General features: G+C 40.8%; 1 protein-coding gene across 1 annotated transcript in view; it reads right to left on the bottom strand.

The window, feature by feature from the left end:
• Positions 1–3,115: 3,115 nt before the first annotated feature.
• EFHB (EF-hand domain family member B) overlaps positions 3,116–19,848 on the bottom strand; it is a 42,182-nt gene continuing 25,449 nt past the window's right edge. The window contains exons 9-13 of the mRNA XM_036761762.1: positions 18,438–18,592; positions 11,172–11,379; positions 9,967–10,188; positions 5,419–5,600; positions 3,116–3,286 (exon numbers count right to left, since the gene is read on the bottom strand). Of these exons, the coding sequence (XP_036617657.1) occupies positions 3,116–3,286; positions 5,419–5,600; positions 9,967–10,188; positions 11,172–11,379; positions 18,438–18,592 (938 nt within the window). The remainder of the gene's footprint in view (positions 3,287–5,418; positions 5,601–9,966; positions 10,189–11,171; positions 11,380–18,437; positions 18,593–19,848) is intronic.

The raw sequence follows: 19,848 nt of genomic DNA, 5'->3' as shown, positions 1-19,848 counted from the left end.
TAGGAACCAGTACAGCAATGGAGCTGAACATCCATTGTCTTTCATTCTCATTACATTTATAAATTTTCTCAATGTCTTTTATGTGACCTCCTTCATGTAATATTTTAATTAATACTGGCAACAAATACAAAGGTCTCATTTCTATCACCAAACATATATGATTAGTTTCTTTTGCTCTGAAGCATGTAAAAATGGGTCTCAATGTGATTACCAATACATAAACGATTTTACGAGTCCAAGGAAACAGCATATTTGCTATCATAATAAAAATATTTGTACTTTGCCTATTGTCACTATTTTGTTTCTGCTTCAGATGGCTATCCTCACAGCCATATTTTAGTGAATAACATATTGCAAATGACATGGTGGAAAGAAGAAAAAAATGCTTCATGCAAAATGATTACTCTACAATCTCAGCAGTAAAGCACATTAACATCCATCTTTTACTGTACTGTTATCTGACTCTATTCATTGCTTTTTAGCTATTTGAGTGACTTTCCTCATTGTAGTAAATTGTATTCAATCACTAGATTCAGTACATGCTACAAAACACTCAAGAGCTTATGACCCATGCTGTGAAATTGAGCAGGAGCCAGAGCCAGTGGACCTGAAGTCTATACACAGGTGGGCACTTCTCTCTTTCCTTGGTCAGAAAATGCCAGGAATATTTCCTTACAATTTTTGTATATTTCTTTTCTGGGCGTCTTCTGAGCATTAGGAAATGGGCACAAGAAAAATAAATTACTAGGGAGAAATAGGAGTATAATAATGGTTTCCATGCTTCCTGATTTTATTATCAAACCAGACATTTTATACTGAAACACAAACTCATTTGAATGAAATATATCTACTAAGATGACAGCATGGAAATTACCTAATGATTTGTTATTTGACCTATAAAACACATAACTGGGCACACACTGAAGGATGCAGTCTATATTAAAATAACATGGAGAACAGAAGTCATAAAAATTTGATTTTTTTTAATGTACTGGATTTTAGATACTCAGATAACCAGTCAGATTTGAGGTTTGGCCCAGATTTTCCACTTTGCTTTGTATGCATAGACAGTCTGAAAAATAATGATTTCTAAAAATAGGTATGTATTTACATAGACACAGATGTGTGTATACATATATTATATTTATATTTATGTATTCGTTCTTTTGTTGATTCTTGTCTATGTTCATTCCAGAGATTATTGAATCAATGATGTCAAATCATCCAAGGTGATAATTAGCTTTCGAACACATTATCAAACTTTGGCATATGCACAATTTTGCTCAAAAGTATAGATAAATATACGATGATTAGATTGTCAAATCACCCAAGTAAAGGTAGAAAGGACCACAGAGATCACTTAGTCCAATGGCTAGACTGTATAGATAAAGAAACTGAGTTTAGGTATTGACTGGCAGGGCTCTGTGCTGGGCCCTCTTCTCTTCTCCCTCTGTGCTGTCTTACTCAGTGATTTCATCCACTTCCAAGGATACAATTTTCAGTTCTATGTAGACGATTCTGAGATAGATAGACAGATAGATAGATAAATAGATAGAAAGATAGATAGACAAAAGTTCTATGCAGATGACTCTGATAGCTAGCTAGATGTATCTATCAGAATTATCTGTATACATACATATGTGTTTATATATGTATTATGTGCATATATATATACATATATCTATATCTGTGTGTATATGTGTGTGTATCCAGCCCTAATGCCTCTGCTAAATAAAATCACACATCTCCAAAAGGCTCTCTTGGACATCTCAAATTGGATGCTCCATTAGCATTCTCAACTCAATGTGTCCAAAATGGAACTCATTATCTTTATCCCCAAACCATCCCTTTTTCCAAACTTTCCTATTACTATCACAGATACCACCATTCTCCAGCCTTGCAGACCTACCAACTTGATATTATCCATGACTCCTCACTCTCACTCACCCCAAATACGCAATCCATTACCAAATCTTGGTGTGAAAGTTTGTCCCCTTCTCTCCACTTACACTGCCACAATCCTAGTGGCCTGGACTATTGCAGTTGCCTTCTGTTTGATCTCCCTGTCTCATCTCTCTCCACTCCAAACCATCTTCCCCTCAGCTGCCAAGAGAATTTTTCTAAAGCATAAGCCTACCCATTTCATCACCCTGTTCATTGGGCTCCAGTCACTATCAACCTCTGCAATTAAATATAATGCATCTCAGCTTTTTAATCTATGAAATGAGGGGATTGGACTAGATCCCTCCAGCTTTGAAATCAATGACCTTGATTTGGGTGATTTGTGTGCATGTGCACAGAAGGGACAAACCTCAATCTGGGGAAACCCTAGGTCTGACACATATATGAGCTGTGAGGAAGAGCTGTAAGTACCAGCCAAGACCAGAAGAAAAACTCCTAGACCTCCCCTGTTAGTATCTAGAGTGTCCAGAGAAAACTGCATATCCTTAACATCTGAGAAAGGCTAGCAGCCAGGAAAACCAGTATAGATCAGCGAAGAACACCAGCATGGAACAAGTACAACTTAAAGAGACAAAGAGCAATCTTCCTAAGCGACCATAGTAGCTTGTCAGTCCCTGAATATCTAATAGGAGCAACCCATCACAAAGGACCAAGACACCTGAGACTAGACTTCCTGAGAATAACAGCACACACAGGAACTGTTTGTTATAATCAATGTAGGCTTTGGATAGTAGACTACCAACAGGGAGATGGTCTGGTTTAAGCTAAATTTTGAGGGAAGCCAGAGTCCTATGTTGAGGAAACTGAGGCCCAGGGAAGTATAGTTACTTGCCCAAGGTTAGTGTCAGAGGTGGGAGGAAGAGAAAATAAATCCTGCTATTTGAAAACAATTTTTTTAATTATAGTGAAAAAATATGCCTTTAAAATATATGCTTAGAAATATTAGTTATAAGGAAAAAATTTGGATGATAAAAGAATTTAATTTATTAGCAATATATAGTATATGAGATCTCCCACAGTGATTACAGAATTGGAATATAATATCTACTACTAGAATAAATCTGAATGTATATAAAAGTAAATGTTTAAAGTAACACATTAAGGCTCATTCCTTTTCAGAAAGGAGCAAACTCCACAAAAATCACAAAGCTCATTATACTTGATTCTTTCTGATTCTTTTGGTGTGCTGCATTTCATCCAGGACATTTCTCACAGACTCTACACAAACTTCTCCCTTGTGATGTTTCTTAGAAGCCAAATTCCACACATGTTCAAAGTTCTCATCAGTAAGGCTGACGCCAATATTCCGTAATATCCGAGCAATCTATAAAGATATCATTTTAAAATAAGGGCAAATGTCATTTTAAAAATATTTACGAAGTATTAGGCCATGTCTATACATGATAGAAAGATAGTAGAGACCAAGGCTCAAAGGCACAATGGCTTTTGTTTAAGATGGTTTGGATTAATGGTCACTGAAATATAATGAGAAGAGAGAAGAGGGGAAAGAAAAGGTATAAAAGTAAAAGATAAGTAAAAGGAAAATGTAGGATTATAAAGAAGGAGGAGAAGCCAGAGAAACAAAATAAAAAGTCAGAGGCTTAGAACTGTGAAAGCATTAGGGGAAAGGGGAACAAAGAGAAAGCAGAGACTGGAAACAGGGAAGAGGGCAAGAGAAGGGAGGGCCGAAAGTTAGCAAAGGAAGGCAATCACGGGCAGTGTCGAATCAACTTGAAACCAAACTGGAATACTAAAAAAAAAATGGTTCTGGAAATCCTCTTTTAAAAAAAAAAAAAAGGACCATCATAAGTCAGAGAAGCAGAGAAGTCTGCCTTTGCAGAAGAATGACAATGCCCCACCTCATTTTCTGTTCATTCACACTCAACAAGAGATAAGTAAGGTCATTGTGGTTGTTGTTCAGGGGTTCTGTTGTGTTCAACTCTTCATCATCCCATGGACCATAGCACACCAGGTCCTTCTTTCCAGTGACTAGTCTGAATTAATTCAAGTATTAACTGATTTGATCTCCTTGCTGTCCAAGAGACCCTCCAAAGTCTTCTCTAGCACCACAATTCAAAAGTGTTGATTCGGTGGTGCTCAATTTTCCTTATAGTCCAGCTCTAACAGCCATACATTGCTAGGTCACACTGGTCAAAATAAAGGAGTCTCAGAATTTGTGTTCCATGTGCCAAGCTTCTTTTGGGATCTTTCCCCTCATCTGGCAACCCATTTTAGACTTCTCTATCTTTCATGTGCCAGCCTATTATCTAGAGTTGGTTGTTTGACACATTCCATGGGACTAAAATCTCAGCTATCCTTCTCTTTAAAGGGCTGATGTGGCACAATGGGAAAAGAGCTGGATTTAGAATCAGACAACATGAAATAATAAGTAAAATAATATCAAATGTTTAAGATAGTTGTTGAGAAGGCCCAATATTTTCTCAGAATAGGAAAAGAGGGACAGGAGATGTCTACTGACAGATCCATGCTAAGGAAAGGGTCCTCAATCCCAAAGACATCCCAGAAATAAAGCTCCAGGAACCTTAGTGGAGCTACCACTGGCCTAGAGGAAAAAGACCACAGGCCATCCCATCTGAGTCCTTTCCAATTTACCCTAAAAGTAATAAATCAGATTTACCTTGAGGGACATCTAAATAGACCCAATATGATTCTAAGGAGGAGTCTTTAAAAAAATTATACCATCTACTTATGATGCCTAAAATTCCTATAACCAGACAAATAACCTCTTTTTCTACAATTAGGATCATTAATAGACATTTAGAAAGGAACTTAGGGTCATCTAACGTCCTCTAATTTGAACCTAAGTTCTCTGATTACACAAGGCAGGAGCGGTATCACTAGAAAGTGACATTGATTTTTTTTAAGAATCCATAAAATACTTTTTGAGCTCCATAGTGAATATATGGGGAGAAAGAAATGTTTCCTGTCATAAGGTCAATTTGACAAACTTAGGAATTTCTCTCTATCAGACAAGGAGGACCACATACCATGGCGGCCGTGACTCTGTACTTGCCCATCAGCCTTGCTGATACAACAGGGGAGGTACTGGTGAAATGAAATCACATACTGATGTACCAGAAAGATCAGAGCTGGAACCAATGCTTCAAGAGCTTTTTTCTTCTTGTGTTTGTTTGTTTTTTTCAACTTTTACTTTGAGTTGTCCTGTTTTTGATGCATTTTAGCTATCTAGATATTTAAGTGTATACAAATTATTTGTAAATACATACAGATCCATTCCACTTTTCTTTTTCCAGAACTGTGCAAAAATTTCACAACCAAATTCAAGGTTATCCAAAAGGTTCTCTGCTTCAGGCGTTGTAATTAATTTTGCAACAGAAAGCTTCAAGTTTTATTTTGTTTTGTTTTTTAAAGTCCAAAAAGGAAGATACACATAGAATTAGTATTTACTTGATACTTTGAAAAAATATACTGTACCTCATCCTTTGATCTAGCCTTAAAGAAGTCTCTTTCAAACACTCCTTTTTCACTGAAGATGGACGGGTGTAGCAATGTATAAGCATTGCCCGAATCACCATAATCGGTTCTATCGGTGATACTACGAAAACGAGGAGCAGGAATGTCGGACCGAATCGTTGGAACACCACACGTGGGGATGCCTACAAAATGAAAGTTCGTGAGAAAAGGAAACAAAAGCTCTCAAATTAGTAGGGGAAAAAAGCTCACACCAAGAGAGGAGGCATATAGTAGAGAATATCTGACTGAGGCTCTTTCATATTATAACAGAAGAAGTCATAGGGAAGTCTACTACAGACCTCTTGATCAAAAAGAAGAAAGGAATAATGAGTTTAAGAAACAGATAACAAACCCAGCAAAGAAGTACATCATTTTGATGAGGGACTTCATCTATGTTGCCATTGGCTATAGCACTCTGCTCAAAGTAGAGGAGTTAATAATTTGTTGGTTTCTCTTAATTTCCTTCTTAAAAAATAAAAGGAGAAAGCCAAAGGGGGAACAGCTTTTCTGTAGCTGATGATCAATAAGGAAGACCTAGTTAATGAAGCAAAAATTCCAGGAATCACAGAATCAGGGAATGCCAGAGAAGGGAAGAGCCTCAGAGCCCTCCCATCTAATCCAACCTGACCTGACCAAGAATCTCCTCTACAATTGGTCAACCTTTGGAAGTGAAAATAAGCAGAAACCTTGGCAGAAAGTGACCCTAAGAGTTCGGGGTGAATAAGAAGGGACCCTCTGTGGCATAGACAGATGCACTCTGTATTTTTGTAGAGTAGCTTTGGGGAAGTGCAGAGAAAGAATGGGTAGGATACCATAGCCTTAAATCCATAGGAGATCTAGCTATGGAGGGATGGCATATCCTCAAGAAAATAATTCTGACTTCACAGCTGCAAAAGATTCAGATGAAGAAGAAGGAACTGTATAAAGAGACTGAGGTGAATGGAAAAATATCGCATTGGCTATGCTGACATACATTGGCTGTGTGACCCTGGGCAGGTAACCTCCCAATGCCCCAGATGGCTATCTAAGGCTATAAGTTAAAGAGCAGGTAGAAATCTGCATTGGTAGAGAGTGTTTCTTGAATGGGAGTTCCCTTTAACCAATGAAATCTAAATCTTATCCAAAAAAAAAAAAAGGTATTTCACTGGTCAATAGAGATTTTTTAAAGGCATGTTTAGAAAACTAAAGCAAAGATAGTAAAACTAAGGATATAATAGAGTAATACAATCCTTGGGAGAACAGTGAAGGTCGGAATGAGCTGAGACTGGCAATAAGTCTAAGGACAAGGAAAGGGCTCTTTAACTATGTTTGGGGATACAAAGAAGAGAACAGAAGGATAGGGCTGCTGCAGGGTGGAGGGAGGGTGGCAAAAAAAATAAAGAATAGTGGAAAGACAAGAGAGACAGTTAACATGGTGCAGCAGAAGGCTAGCCAGAAATTGCAAAGGATCTGGGTTTGAATACTGGCACTGCTGCTTTCTTACTTGTATGACCTTGGGCCTTCGTTCTTCCCCTATAAAAGGAGAGGGGCAGACTGGATCACCTTTAAGGGGCCTTGCAGTTCTTAATCTGTGAATTACTCAACTCCTATTTTACTTGTATTTTCTCTGACAAGAAAAAACATCTTTAGACTAGAAGGATAGGACAAAAATGGTGAACAGAGTGGACACTAAAGAGAAGTGAAGAGATGATGAGAAGACCTCACCATCCTCAACAGACGTGGATGATGAGCTCCATCCCAGGGTCCTCAAAGAGCTTTCTAAAGTCACTGCTGTGACGTGGTCAATGACCTTTAGCAGCCCAGCTGCCACAGGGCTAGAATGGGCCAATAGCCCAGTTTTCTAAAGTAGGGAGAAGGTGGATTCTTCCAACTACAGGCTGCTGAGCTTCACTTTGACTCGGCAAAATTTTAGAGCATTTTTTAAAGGAATGGTTTAAAATTGTGACCACTAAGAGACAGCACAAGTTCAAGAATGTGAAGCCAGACTGACTCCATTTCCGCTCCTGATGGGATTTTTAACAAGGAAATCAGGGTCAAGCCTGGATTTTAGGGAGGAATTTGATAGTCTTTCACGTTATCTTTGTGCACTAGATGGAGATATGGAGTCTGGATACCAGTATAGTCAGGTGGATATGAAACTTGTAGAGGAAAAGATGAAGGGAAGAAGAGGGAGAGAGGAAGAAAAGAAGGAAGGAAGGAAGGAAAGAAGGAAGGAAGGGAGGGAGGGAAGAAGGAAAGAAAGAGAGAAGGTATGAGGGAGGGAAGGAGGAAGAAAAGGAGAGGAAGGGAAGGGAAGGGAGGGAGGAGGAGAAATAGGAGGGAGTCATTGATCTACCAAAGCTTGATGATAGCAATGGTGATATGATAGAATCTAAACCAATTGATAGACCAATTGCCTTGGTCTAAAAAGTTAACTACTCTTAACCTACAGTGATATAACTAGGGCAGGGCAAATAGGACTTTGTTCTGGGCCACTAAAACTTAAAGGTGCATATGCCCTCCTCTGGTGGACCTCCAGCAAGCTTTCCTCCTCTCCTCCAGGTTCAACCTGCCACACATCATGGTCCCTTGCATGGTTCTCACTGTATCCTGGAGTAAAGAAAGATGATCACTGCTGTACCTTCTCCAACGACCATGCCTCCCTGGCAGCCACCTACTTCTCTCCTCCACCTCCTTCCAGGAGGTTAGCAGATCAAGTACATTTCAGACATGGAAATTTCTAGTTACCATTCTGTGGATCTTCAAATATTGTGTATGTTAATCTCTACTTAATATGGATTTAAGCTAAAGCATAAAGTTATTGTTCTTTCCTCCTCAGTGGAGAGATGAGAACCTCCCTCTCCTTACAAGGGCCCCTTCAACCCTCTGAAGATGCACGGGATAGACCAAAGGATGATGGGGCTGGAAACTGGCAGAGACAGTGAAGGGCAGAGACAGACAGTGCTGGAGACCCCTGGGAAAGAAGTGCTCTAATACGTTCTTAGGGGAGGTGGGAAGGGATCCAACCATTACAGAAAATAATTTGGAATTAGGCAACAGTAATGCCCATTCATGCCCTTTGACCCAGGAACTCCACTAACCTTTATACAGCAAGTAAAGTTCTGCAGAACACTTTAAACGCACTCTATCAATCTCCCAACAGCCTTAGGAGGTAGGTACAATTACCCCCATTTTGCAGATGAGGTAACTGAGGATAAAAGAAGTTATGCAACTTCCCCAGAATCACACCAGTACTCCATATATGAGGCAATATTTGAACTCATCTTCCTCACTCTAGATCCAATGCTCTATCCGTTATAAGACTGAGCTGCTGCTACTGAATAATTACCCCAAAGAGGTCAAAGGCATGAAGATCATACGCTATATCTTTCTCTCTGTTTCTTTCTGTCTCTGTCTTTCTCTGTCTCTGTCTCTGTCTCTGTATCTCTCTGTCTCTCTCTCTCTCTCATATATATAATATATATACATATTTGGATGTGTTTACACATATACAGTCAGAGCAAAATTTTTTGTGATAGCAAAACAACAGAAACAAAATGAGTATCATATGAATGTCATGAAATCTTCTTTGGGCCATAACAAATATTGGATGTAAGGAACTTAGAAAAACAGGCACGGTAACAGTAATAATAGCGGCTAGAATTTATAGAGCGCTTTAAGGACATGTCAACTTATTTGAGTCTCAACAATTCTGGGGTGCAGATAATTAAACTGAGCAATTTGTCCAGGGCCCCACAGCTACTAAATGTCTGAGGCAGCACTGGAACCCAAGGCTTCTCATGCTCTGAGAAGTTGCTACTTCCTGGGACATCCAGTTCCACCTCCAGCTAGCTCTTGCATCAAGCTTAAGCTTGCCTCTCTGCAACTCCTCTTCCTCCCTTCTCCCTCTAATAATGGCATATGAACCAATAGAGTGAAGCCAGCAGAGCCAGGAACTCCACCTCCACAGTGACTACATTATCGTTTCAAAAGCACCAAAGTGAAAAACTCCAATTATAAGCCCAATCTTGGCCCCAAAGATGAGGAAATGCACCTCCATCCTTAAAGGAGAGAGCTGGTAGGTGACTGGATGTGTGATGTTACACATACTTCCAGCTGCCATCACTGCATCAACTGGCTCTTGAATGACTCACAATGGGAGATTGCTCTGATGAAAAAAAAAAACAAAAGGAAAATGGAGGAGGAGAGAGCCAAGGGAGGAGGAATGAGACTGAGGAAGGAGGAAGCAATGGAGAAGGGAGGAGCCCAAGGCATCATGTAACTGGGAAGGAATCAAAGAAGGCATTTAATCCTCCCCTTGCCAGAGTAATTGATGTCCACTCTATCCTTAAAGAATTCTGGGATGGGTAAGTATCCTTAGTAACTAATCACAGTGGAAGTAAAATTTGTGTAAAATGTTCATTTTGTTTAGCTCCTGATTTGCCACTGTTTCAGCCTAGCTAAAACACGGACGTTGATGTTTCTATGCATTTCTTGGTTCTTAAAAAAAAAAAAGTCTAATGTACTCACTCATCGGAGAAACGCCTCCTACAACTGAATTAATCTGAGAAGACGACGTTTTATAATCAGCAAACACTTTATCTGTTGGTCGTGAGAGAGTCCGGGGAGTCTTCATTGATTTCCCAGGTTCTTCTTGTACGATATCTTCAGGCTTGATCAGAGGAGCAACCTGGCCCTCTAATTCTGTACCAGTAATAGGGGGGCACTGAGGATCTTCTGACATTTTTTTCCCTTTAAGAAAGTAGCAGAAAATGTCTACTGTGATCAACACCAGGCATTTACAGCTTCCATTACATAGAGTCACATGATGAAATTTCCTACTTCTTGCCAAAGTCAGTCAGTCATTTATCAAGGCTTACTATGTGTCAGACACTGTGTTGAACTCTGGCAAAAAAAAAAAAATACCCTCTGCCCTTTATTTTTCTTAAGGTTTTTTGAGGCTGACTCTCCCTAACTTGTCCAGGCTAGAAGTACAATGGCCACTCATGGGCCAATCCCAACACTGACTAGCAGATCAGCTTTAGCTGGCTCCATTTTTCCAATTGGGGTCATCTCCCCCTCCTTATGCAGCCTGGTAGCCCTCCAATCCCAGGTTCACCATATTTGTGCCATACTTAGTGTGGACAGCCAATCAGCATAGTCCACTGCAGCTCAGAGTTCCCAAACTCAAGTGATCCACCTTCCTCAGCCTCTGCAGCTGTAGCAGGGACCAGAGATGTGAGCCATCACTCCTGGCTAAGGAGCTTTCATTTTAATGACAACATGTAAATAGCCTGATACAATCAAAATATATACAGAGTAAATGGAAGGTCATCTTAGAAGTGAAAGCATTAGCAGCTGGGAAAACTAGGACATACATTCTATAGAAAGTATAGCCTCTCCTTCTTGCTCAGGCTAGAAGTCAGGGGCTTCTCACAGGCCCAATCTCATCACTGATCAGAACTGGAAGCTTGGACTTGCTCTTTTTCCAAAGAGCAAGATTGTCCTTCTCTAGACAACCCACCAGCCCTCTGTTCCCAGGGTCTCACCACATTGATGCTGTACTTAATGAGGACACCCAATGGGCACGGCCCACTGCAGTTCAGAGCTCTGGCACTCAAGAGATGGGCCAGCCTCAGCTCCATTAGAAATGGGGAGCACAGGCATGCACCACCAGGCCAGGCTTATCAATGCTTTTTTTATTCATTTATTCGACCATTTTAAAAATCACATACCTCTGATGAGGATCTTTTCTTCAAACTCCTTGATGGGCATTTTGTCTTTCCAGTTCAGAAAATTGGTGAACTCTTGGTAGTTAATCTTGCCATCGTTATCCAGATCACAGTAATTAAACAGTTCATCCAGGAGTGCCTCGTCTAGTTCTAGGTTCATCTGATAACAGGCTCTCTGGAGCTCTTCTTTGTCTATCAACCCATCTCCCTTCTGTTAGAAATAAGGTAGAAAAGCTGAAGGACGTTCTGCTCCTGTATGCTTCTCCAGGGGGAGAATGAAATAACCATCACTTAGCATCACTGCAGGCTTACTATTCCTCAAAGTTATATATCCATATCAGGAACCAATGAGTAAACTGCATTGGTCTTTATTTTGAAGATACCATATTAACTAGATAGCAAATTATAAATATTGCCCAGAAGCATGAGTAGTCCTAGACATGTGTGGGTTACCTGGCCACATGTGACCTTATATATGCACCTTCCATAAGTGTGCCCTAGCAATGCAAGCTCTTGGCAAAGGTCTCTTCTTCATGCATCTCCCTTAACCATATGTATCCCCCAGAGGCAGCCAGGGGGCACAATGGATACAGAGCTGGCCTGGGGTCAGGAAGATCTCAGTTCAAATCCAACTTCAGACACACACTAGCTGTGTGACCCTAGGCAAGTCCCTTAATTGCTGTTTGCCTCAGTTTCCTGACCTGTAAAATGGGGATAATAATTAGGGTTGTTGTGAGGATCAAATGAGATGCTATTTGTAAAGCCCTACAGAGCCTGGCATACAGTAGGTGCAATATAAATTCTTACTTCTTCTCTACATACATGTGCTCTTTTTGTAAACCCTGGCCAAGTAGGCTCTCCTTATCTGTGGCTTTGGGGCTGTTCATGCTTTCTGCCCTTCTCTACTGGTGGCATGGTAGCCTGTGGGAGAAGGTAGCCCATGCAAACACGAGAAAGAATCTTCTCAGTCTGAACTAGTACATTCTTGCAGCCAGGAAACTTGAGGTCCCAAGGGAAATACTCTATTCAAAAAAACAACGATCTATTCGGTTCCTGTTATACCATAAGCTGGACTCTGGAGAGACAAAGATGCCAAGTGTTGTGGTCTTGCTTGATCAAGTGTCTTCTGCTTTGAACTAATAACTGATTGGGTGGCAAAGACAAATGCTAGGACAGGTTTATGAGCCGTGGGTTTAAAGGGGTCTCAATCCACATAGTGCCTCAAAGCTGGGCTCATTTTTCTGGAGATCCACATTAGAAGGAGGGGGAGAGACATCAGAGAAGTGGGATGTGCTACATATTCTTATGAAAACACTTAAAATATTATGATGTCAAGGCATCGTTCCACTTTTGAATATGTGTATGAAAACATAACTTATTTTCCTTTGGGAATGTTTCTCACAATTCAATTTAAGAAACATATATGAATCTCCTACTGAGCTAGGTGCCAGGCACTGGGTAGATGCTAAGGATCTAAGGATACGGGGACAAAAGTGAAACAGTCCTTGCCCTCCAGGAGTTTCCATTCAACTGAGGAGGAATATGATATGTACAGATAAGTCAAAACAAGATAACGGAAAAACAGAAAGAACACAAGCATCTAGGGGATTTAAAAAAAAAAAAGACCATCCTAGGAAATGACACCCGTGTTGAACCTTGAAAAATGATAAAGGCTCTAAAGCAGAGATTCCGAATCTTTTGCATGTGTCCTAGATCCCCTGTGTCTGTCTGGGAAAGCCTGGGGACCCCTTTTCAGAGTCATATATTTAAATGCAAAAAATAAAAGAAAATTACAAAGGAAATGAAATGTAGTTATCAAAATTGCCACTAGGTGGCACAGTGGATAGAGTGCTGGACCTAAAGTCAGGAAAACTCATCTTCCTGAGTTCAAATTTGACCTTAGACACTTACTGGCTGTGTGACCCTGGGCAAGTCACTTAACCCTGTTTGCCTCAGTTTCCTCATCTGTCAAATGAGCTGGAGAAAAAAAATGGTAAACCACTCCAGTATCTTAGCCAAGAAAACCTAAAATGGGATCACAAAGAGTCCGAAATGACTGAAAAATTACAACTGGACAAAGATGTCAAAATACATATCCTGAGAAAAACAAATTCACCGATCCCAGTTTAAGAACTCCTACTCTAAGAAACAAGAACGGAGAGTATTCAAGGCACGGAAAAAGCACAGAGACACAAAAGCTAAGATACAGCGGTCAGCTCTGCCACTATCTGTGACTGTGACTGTGACATCACTCCCCCTCTCCCATCCTCAGTTTCTCACTTTGTAAAATGAAATAGTTGCATCGAATGATCTCTACAATCCCTTCTACTTTTCTGTTCACATGGCCAACAAAATCATGAATTACTACGGTGATTGTTTCTATAGCTAAGTAAATAGTTACTTAGCTGGGTTTGCAAAGTAGGTGTCAGAGATGATGAATAAAAAAAGTAATAGCAAGGCCCAGAAAATCAAATAGAAGGAAGCTGTCCAATGAAAGAATAAATGTTTCTGCCACATTTCAAGGTGTTGTGGTAGCCTGAAGATAATGGATTGTATCCACTAGCAGAAAGGGACAAAAAGTCAATGGAATATAACTAGATGCCCAAGAGAGAAAACAGGCATCTCGTTTCTTTTCTGTGCAGATGCTGTTTGTGCCCAGTGAAGTGTCTTAAGAGACGTGACAAAAAGAAGTTGTGGATATAATCAGAGGTTTGTCTATATTTGGGATCTGGGCCTCTAACTTCATAAAGTTACAAGAGCCCAAAATTATTCTGCAGAAGTCTAGGGGGCAGGTATTTCTCCCAAAAACACCACCATAAGCAGTTACAGAGTGCTTCCTATGAGTCAGGCACTGAGCTAAGAAAGCACTAGGAGAACAAAGAAAGGGAAAAACAGACCCTGCCCTCAAGCAGCTCCTGTTCTAATGGGAGAGACCCTATGCAAACGACTATGTACCTAGGAGATATATTGCAAGTGGAATGTCAGAGGGAAGTCACTGAGGGGTGAGGGCAGGGATGGCAGGAAGAGACTCCTAGAAGGTAAACTTTGACCTAAATCTTGAGGGAAGCCCACAGGCAAAAGTGAACAGGAGAGAGAGCATCCAGAAGCAGAGGTGAGATGGGGGCAGTCAGTGAAAAGGTACAAGTGGTGTGTGAGAAACAGCAAGGTCAGTGTGACTAGATCACAGGGTGTAGAAGGGAAGAAAGTCTAAGAAGATGGAAAAGCAGGAAGGGGCCAAGTTCTAGGGGACTTCAAAAGTCCGACTGAAGAGGAGTTTACATAGAGGGGAAAGGAGGTGATGTGGTCAGACCTGTGCTTTAGGAAGATCTCTGATGGCTGAGTAGAAGATGAACTGGAGTGAGGAGTGATCTGGAACAAGAAATCCAACCAGAAGGCCATTGCACTAGTCCAGGGGGGAGGTGATAAGGACCACGTACATTGGAGTGCAGGCTGTGGAAGTGGAGAAGATACTTTTATGAGAAATGTTGTAAAGGTAGAAACCTTCCAGAAGGATTAGAATGTGCAAAATATTGTACCACTTTCAGGGATGAACATTTAAATAAAGTGTATGACATTTTGAGACCAAAAGGGCCCTCAGACCATCTAGCCCAAAGACCTTATTTAGGATGTAAAGTGACTTGCCCAATATTCATTAGTGAGTGAAAGAGTCAGAACTCAAACCCATTCCTGACTCTGTCCAAGACAACACATGCCAATATCTAAATATGGGACAAGTACAGGAGCATCAGGGGTAGAAGCAACACCCAGAATAGCTGTCCAGTTCTTTCAGTCATTGTCCAAGAAAGAAACTTCCGTGGACAAGTGGTCATCCATCCCCACCAACTGCCAACAATAACCAACATGTGCCAGGCAAGGCAAAACCTTACCATCACCTTGACCATCATCTCCCCTCAGATAGACACAGCCCAGGAACCTGAACCCAAAAGCCTTGGGAACAGCAGCCTCACCCAAGCCAATAGGTCTGCTTCCAGCCTGGGACCCATGGCCCATTGAGGGTTTAAATCATTGTGGGGAAGGGGCCTGCCTTCCTCATCAGCACCAGCAACAGCTGCTGGTCAATTACTACTAACGAGTGGATAAATGCAGGACTCCCAGTCCACCAGTCCGGCTTCTGGCCTAGTCCTCGCAACCATTATCTGGGAAAGTAACTCCTGTGGACATAGGACCAGCTATCCCGAACAACAACCTGCCACAGGGCAGGTAAACCCAACTTAGCTAAAGCAGCAAAGCACCCTGAAGGAGAGACGGAAGGCAGCATGCACCAAGTGGATCAAACAGGCACCACCTTGACTACCATCTCCCCTCAGCCCTGATGAAAACAGCCCAGGAGCCTGAACCCAAGAGCCTTGGGAACGGCAATGCTTCCAGCCTAGTGTCAAATGATCCAGCATCAGAAAATGATGTCAAATGACATGAGAGAAGAGGCGTGAGCATCTGCCCCAAGGACCATGAGACCTTCCCACCTGACTTGCAGCTGAAACCTTCCAGAGATATTGCCTCTGCCGTTAGAATGGGCACTCCTGGAGGGCAGAGACTGTATCCCCAGCACTCAGCACAGCGCTTTGCCCATAGTAGGTGTTGAATAAATGCTTCATTCACTCATTCATTTATTCATATATGAATGTAATGCTGCTCAGTAAACTCCAGTGGCTCCTATCACCTCTGGGAGCAAATTCAAAATGTTTAGCTTGGCACTCAAAGTCCTTCCTATCCTAACCCCCTCCCACCTTTCCAGTCTTCTTACATCTTACTCCCCAACATGTACTCTTCAGTGCAATGACACTGGCCTTCTAGATGTTCCACAAACAAGACATTCTATCTTTTAGCTCCAGGCATTTTTTCCGTCCCCCCTCCCCATGCCTGGAATGCTCTCCCTCCTTCACTCAGACTACTGACCTCCCAACTTCCTTTAAGTCCCAACCAAAATCCTACCTTCAACAGGAAGCCTTCCCTAAGCCCTCTTAATTCCATGTTTTTTCTCTTTTATTTCCTATTTATCCTGTATATAGCTTGCTTTTTGTATGTTTGTTTGAATGTTGTTTTCCCTATTAGATTGCAAGCTCCTTGAGGGTGGGGACTGTTTTTTACCTCTCTATATTTCCTCAGTGTTTGACACAGGGCCTGCAACATAATAAGCACTCAACAAATGTTTATCAATTGATGGATGGATATAGAGAGCAATAAATGTGCACTATCATTTCCATCAGTTTTACATTTAATCCATTCCTATGTATACTTTTTTCCCGAAGTAATCTTTGAAATTGAGCGAGATTTGAATGAGGAGGGGAAAGTCCTTATTTTAGCTGACATATCTAATTTTAGTTTGTTGCTAATTTTCAAAAAAGCCAGCATCTAGTCTGTAATTTTATGTGCTCAAAATCACATATAAAAGGTTTTGTGTCAAGCAAGATTCTATACAAGCAAATTGGGTAGTTAGGTATTCTCTAACCACTAATTTGTGAGAAAGTGGAGTTGTGTGTATATAGATGTTCTCATAAAATCAGTTTCATTTAAATAATATGTATTAAACTATTACTAGAAAGCAGGCACATTAATGTACAGTTGGTGGAACTATGCAGAGATCTAACCATTTTGGAAAGCAATCTGGAACAATGTCCCAAAAGGTTGCTAAACTGTCTACATACTTTGACCCAGTAATACTACTACTAGCCTGTAATTCAAAAGTCCAAAAAAAAAAAAGAGGGAAAGGACCCATGCATACAAAAATACTTATAGAAGAAGCTCTTTTTGTAGTGGCAAAGGACTAGTAGCTAAGGAGTCGCCTATCAATTGGAGAAGAGCTGAACAAATTATGGTAAATGAGATACTAATTGCCCCTTAAGAAATAACAAAAAAAGATGGTTTCAGAGAAACCTGGGAAGAATTCTACAAACTGATAAAGAGTGAAGCGGGGGAAAAGACAGCAAAAAATTGGAACGACAACAGCGATGTTGAGACAATTTTGAAAAACTTAAGACCTCTAATTGAATGAGCAAAAACATTAACAATAATAATAGTTAGCATTTATATATTTTATGCTTTACAGTTTGAAGACTAATGAGAAAGTACACTACCCACCTTCTCACAGAGAGGCAATAGATTCAAGATGCAGAATGAGACACACTTTTTTGGTTGTGGCCAATGCAAAATATTTGACTATGTGCATTTGCACGGGGCGGGGGGGGGGGGGGGGGGGGGGCGGAGCGGGGTTGCTTTGTTTTTTGTTGTTGTCATCATTTTTGTCATCATGGAAGAGAAATACTTGCTAATCAAAAAGAGAATAGAATTTTTTTTTTAATTTAACTATTGCTATCTTTCGTTCCAGTAGAGGTACAGAGCCTGAGACCTTGAAAGAAACCAAATGGAACCTGCAATAAAACAGGCAGTAGATAATTTTAACTGATAAAAATATTGGAAAAACACATTTAAGCATCATATTCAACATTTGAGGCAAGTAGGATGCCATCCTTACTTTTACGAGAAATTGAAATTTTCTTCCCATCAAGCATTAGAACATAGACAGTCCTACTTCCCTGTTTCTCTGGGTAAAAACGATGCCTAAATCATCATTTCTCTTTTTTTCTCCCACTTTCAGATTGAATGACTGATAGAACCTTAACTAAGAATTCTAGTGCCTGAGGCAAAGGCAGCTGAGAGGGGAAAGAGCCTCTCTGGGGTATGGGGAGACCTTGGATTCTAAGACATGTAGACATCACTACTGATCTAAAGCAATCCCATCCATGAAGGGTGTGGTATGGGTCCCCAAGCCCAGCATGCATTTCTGCCAGAAAAAAGTAGTTTGTCCCCCAAAACCCACGGCCCTACATGCCTTCACCATGGCTGATAGCCCACAACCAGCACTCGTGATGGTTGGCAAAGACTGAGACAATAAACAAAGGGCACCAAGTAGGCGATGCCAGGTTCCAGAAGAGGTGTCACAGAATTCTGTGGATGGTAGCACACAAGCTCCCCCAGATGTCAGCAACCTGGAGCAAAGCCCTGATTACCCCACCCTAATTGTGGCTCTAATAAATGGTAAATCTACAAAGTTTGGGTTGAAGTTTTTTGGCCTGAGTCATGTAATTGTCCTCTCACATCACTTAAATTCATAAATAATTCCTTAACTTCCCACATAGGCCTCCCCACATTTTCTAGTTTGGAAAAAATCTAGGCTCTAGCATTCTTTATGACATTTCCACAAGACTGATATACATGGACAAATAAATAACAAACCACCACACCACTGACCCTGTCAAAATGCCGAAATGCTTCCAGCAAAGTATCAAAGTTGCGATAGTTCACTTTCTTCAGATGCTGCCGAACTGCCGCAAAGACGGCCTGCTCCCTATCCTTGCCACGCAGGCACTGGCCTGGTAGTCGGTTGTAAATGAGGTCACCTGCTCCTGTTGGGAGGCAACCACAGCATCTTGGGTTTGTGCCAAAGACAGAGCAAGACCATCCCCATTTGAATAACATTAATAATAATCATAATGATAACAATAAATCAACCTCTTTTGAAAAAAAACCTAATGGGAACATGGTTACTGGGGACAGCTAGGTGGGTCAGTGAGTAGAGCACCAGCCCTGGAGTCAGGAGGACCTGAGTTCAAATCTGACCTAAAACACTTGACACATGTAGTAGCTGTGTGACCTTGGGCAAGTCACTTAACCCCAATTGCCCTGCCCCCCCCCAAAAAAAACAATACGGTTACTTATAGACACATTTCTGACAAAGCCAGTGGTTTTGTACTGTTTCACTGCTCATGAAGAAATTACTTTCTCAAAATCAATTTTCTATCTAATTTTAAAAACTCATAGTTTGATATTCTATCTTCAATTATCTTCAGTTTCAAATTCCGTTATCAATATTCTTCAATTTTTTCAGTGGGAGTTCTCTACCTCCAATAAAATCCATTTTCAATTAAACACCCGGGCTGGATGGAACAGAAATATAGAGTAGCAGGAATCGTAGAGTTTAGTCTAAACTTCTTGTTTTATGGATAAGAAGCCTAAGGCCCAAAGAGGCTTTGATTTGGCCAGTGCTGGCAGTCTACACCTAAATCCAGTTACCACGACTCCAAATTGATCATCGTTTGCACTACACCAAGAAGTTTTACACTAACAAACTGGCTATTTAATGTCTAAAATGGAATTAATTCCACCAAAATTTCCTCCTTTTTAGTGACCGGGCTGACCTCTTGAAAGAAGCTTTGTCCTTTTCCATACTGAGAAGGTTCCTCTCTCACTATTTTGTATGATTAAGGAAGTCTTTAAAGCAGCTAAGTGGCTTGGTGGATAGAGTACTGGGCTTGGAATCAAGAAGACTCGTCTTCAGGAGCTCAAATCTGACCTCAGACACTTACTAGCTGTGTGACCCTGGGCAAGTCATTTAACTCCGTTTGCCTCAATTCCTAATCCGTAAAACGAGCTGGAGAGGGAAATGTCAAACCACTTTAGTAACCTTTGCCAAGAAAACACCAAATGGGGTCACAAAGAGTCAGACATGACTAAACAATAACAAAGTAAGTTTTTAATGTTTCAACAATCAGGAGATTAGTAGGTTTTAATTGTCTATTGACAGGTTTAGGGCCAGAGCTAATTTTTGCATTTTGTCACTCACCATCATTTTGACAGACTAAGAGCACCTAAAAAGGCCAGA

The sequence above is a fragment of the Trichosurus vulpecula genome, chromosome 5, assembly GCF_011100635.1.
Source record: "Trichosurus vulpecula isolate mTriVul1 chromosome 5, mTriVul1.pri, whole genome shotgun sequence".
Taxonomy (NCBI): Eukaryota; Metazoa; Chordata; class Mammalia; order Diprotodontia; family Phalangeridae; genus Trichosurus; species Trichosurus vulpecula.
This window is presented reverse-complemented; position numbering and strand designations above follow the sequence as displayed.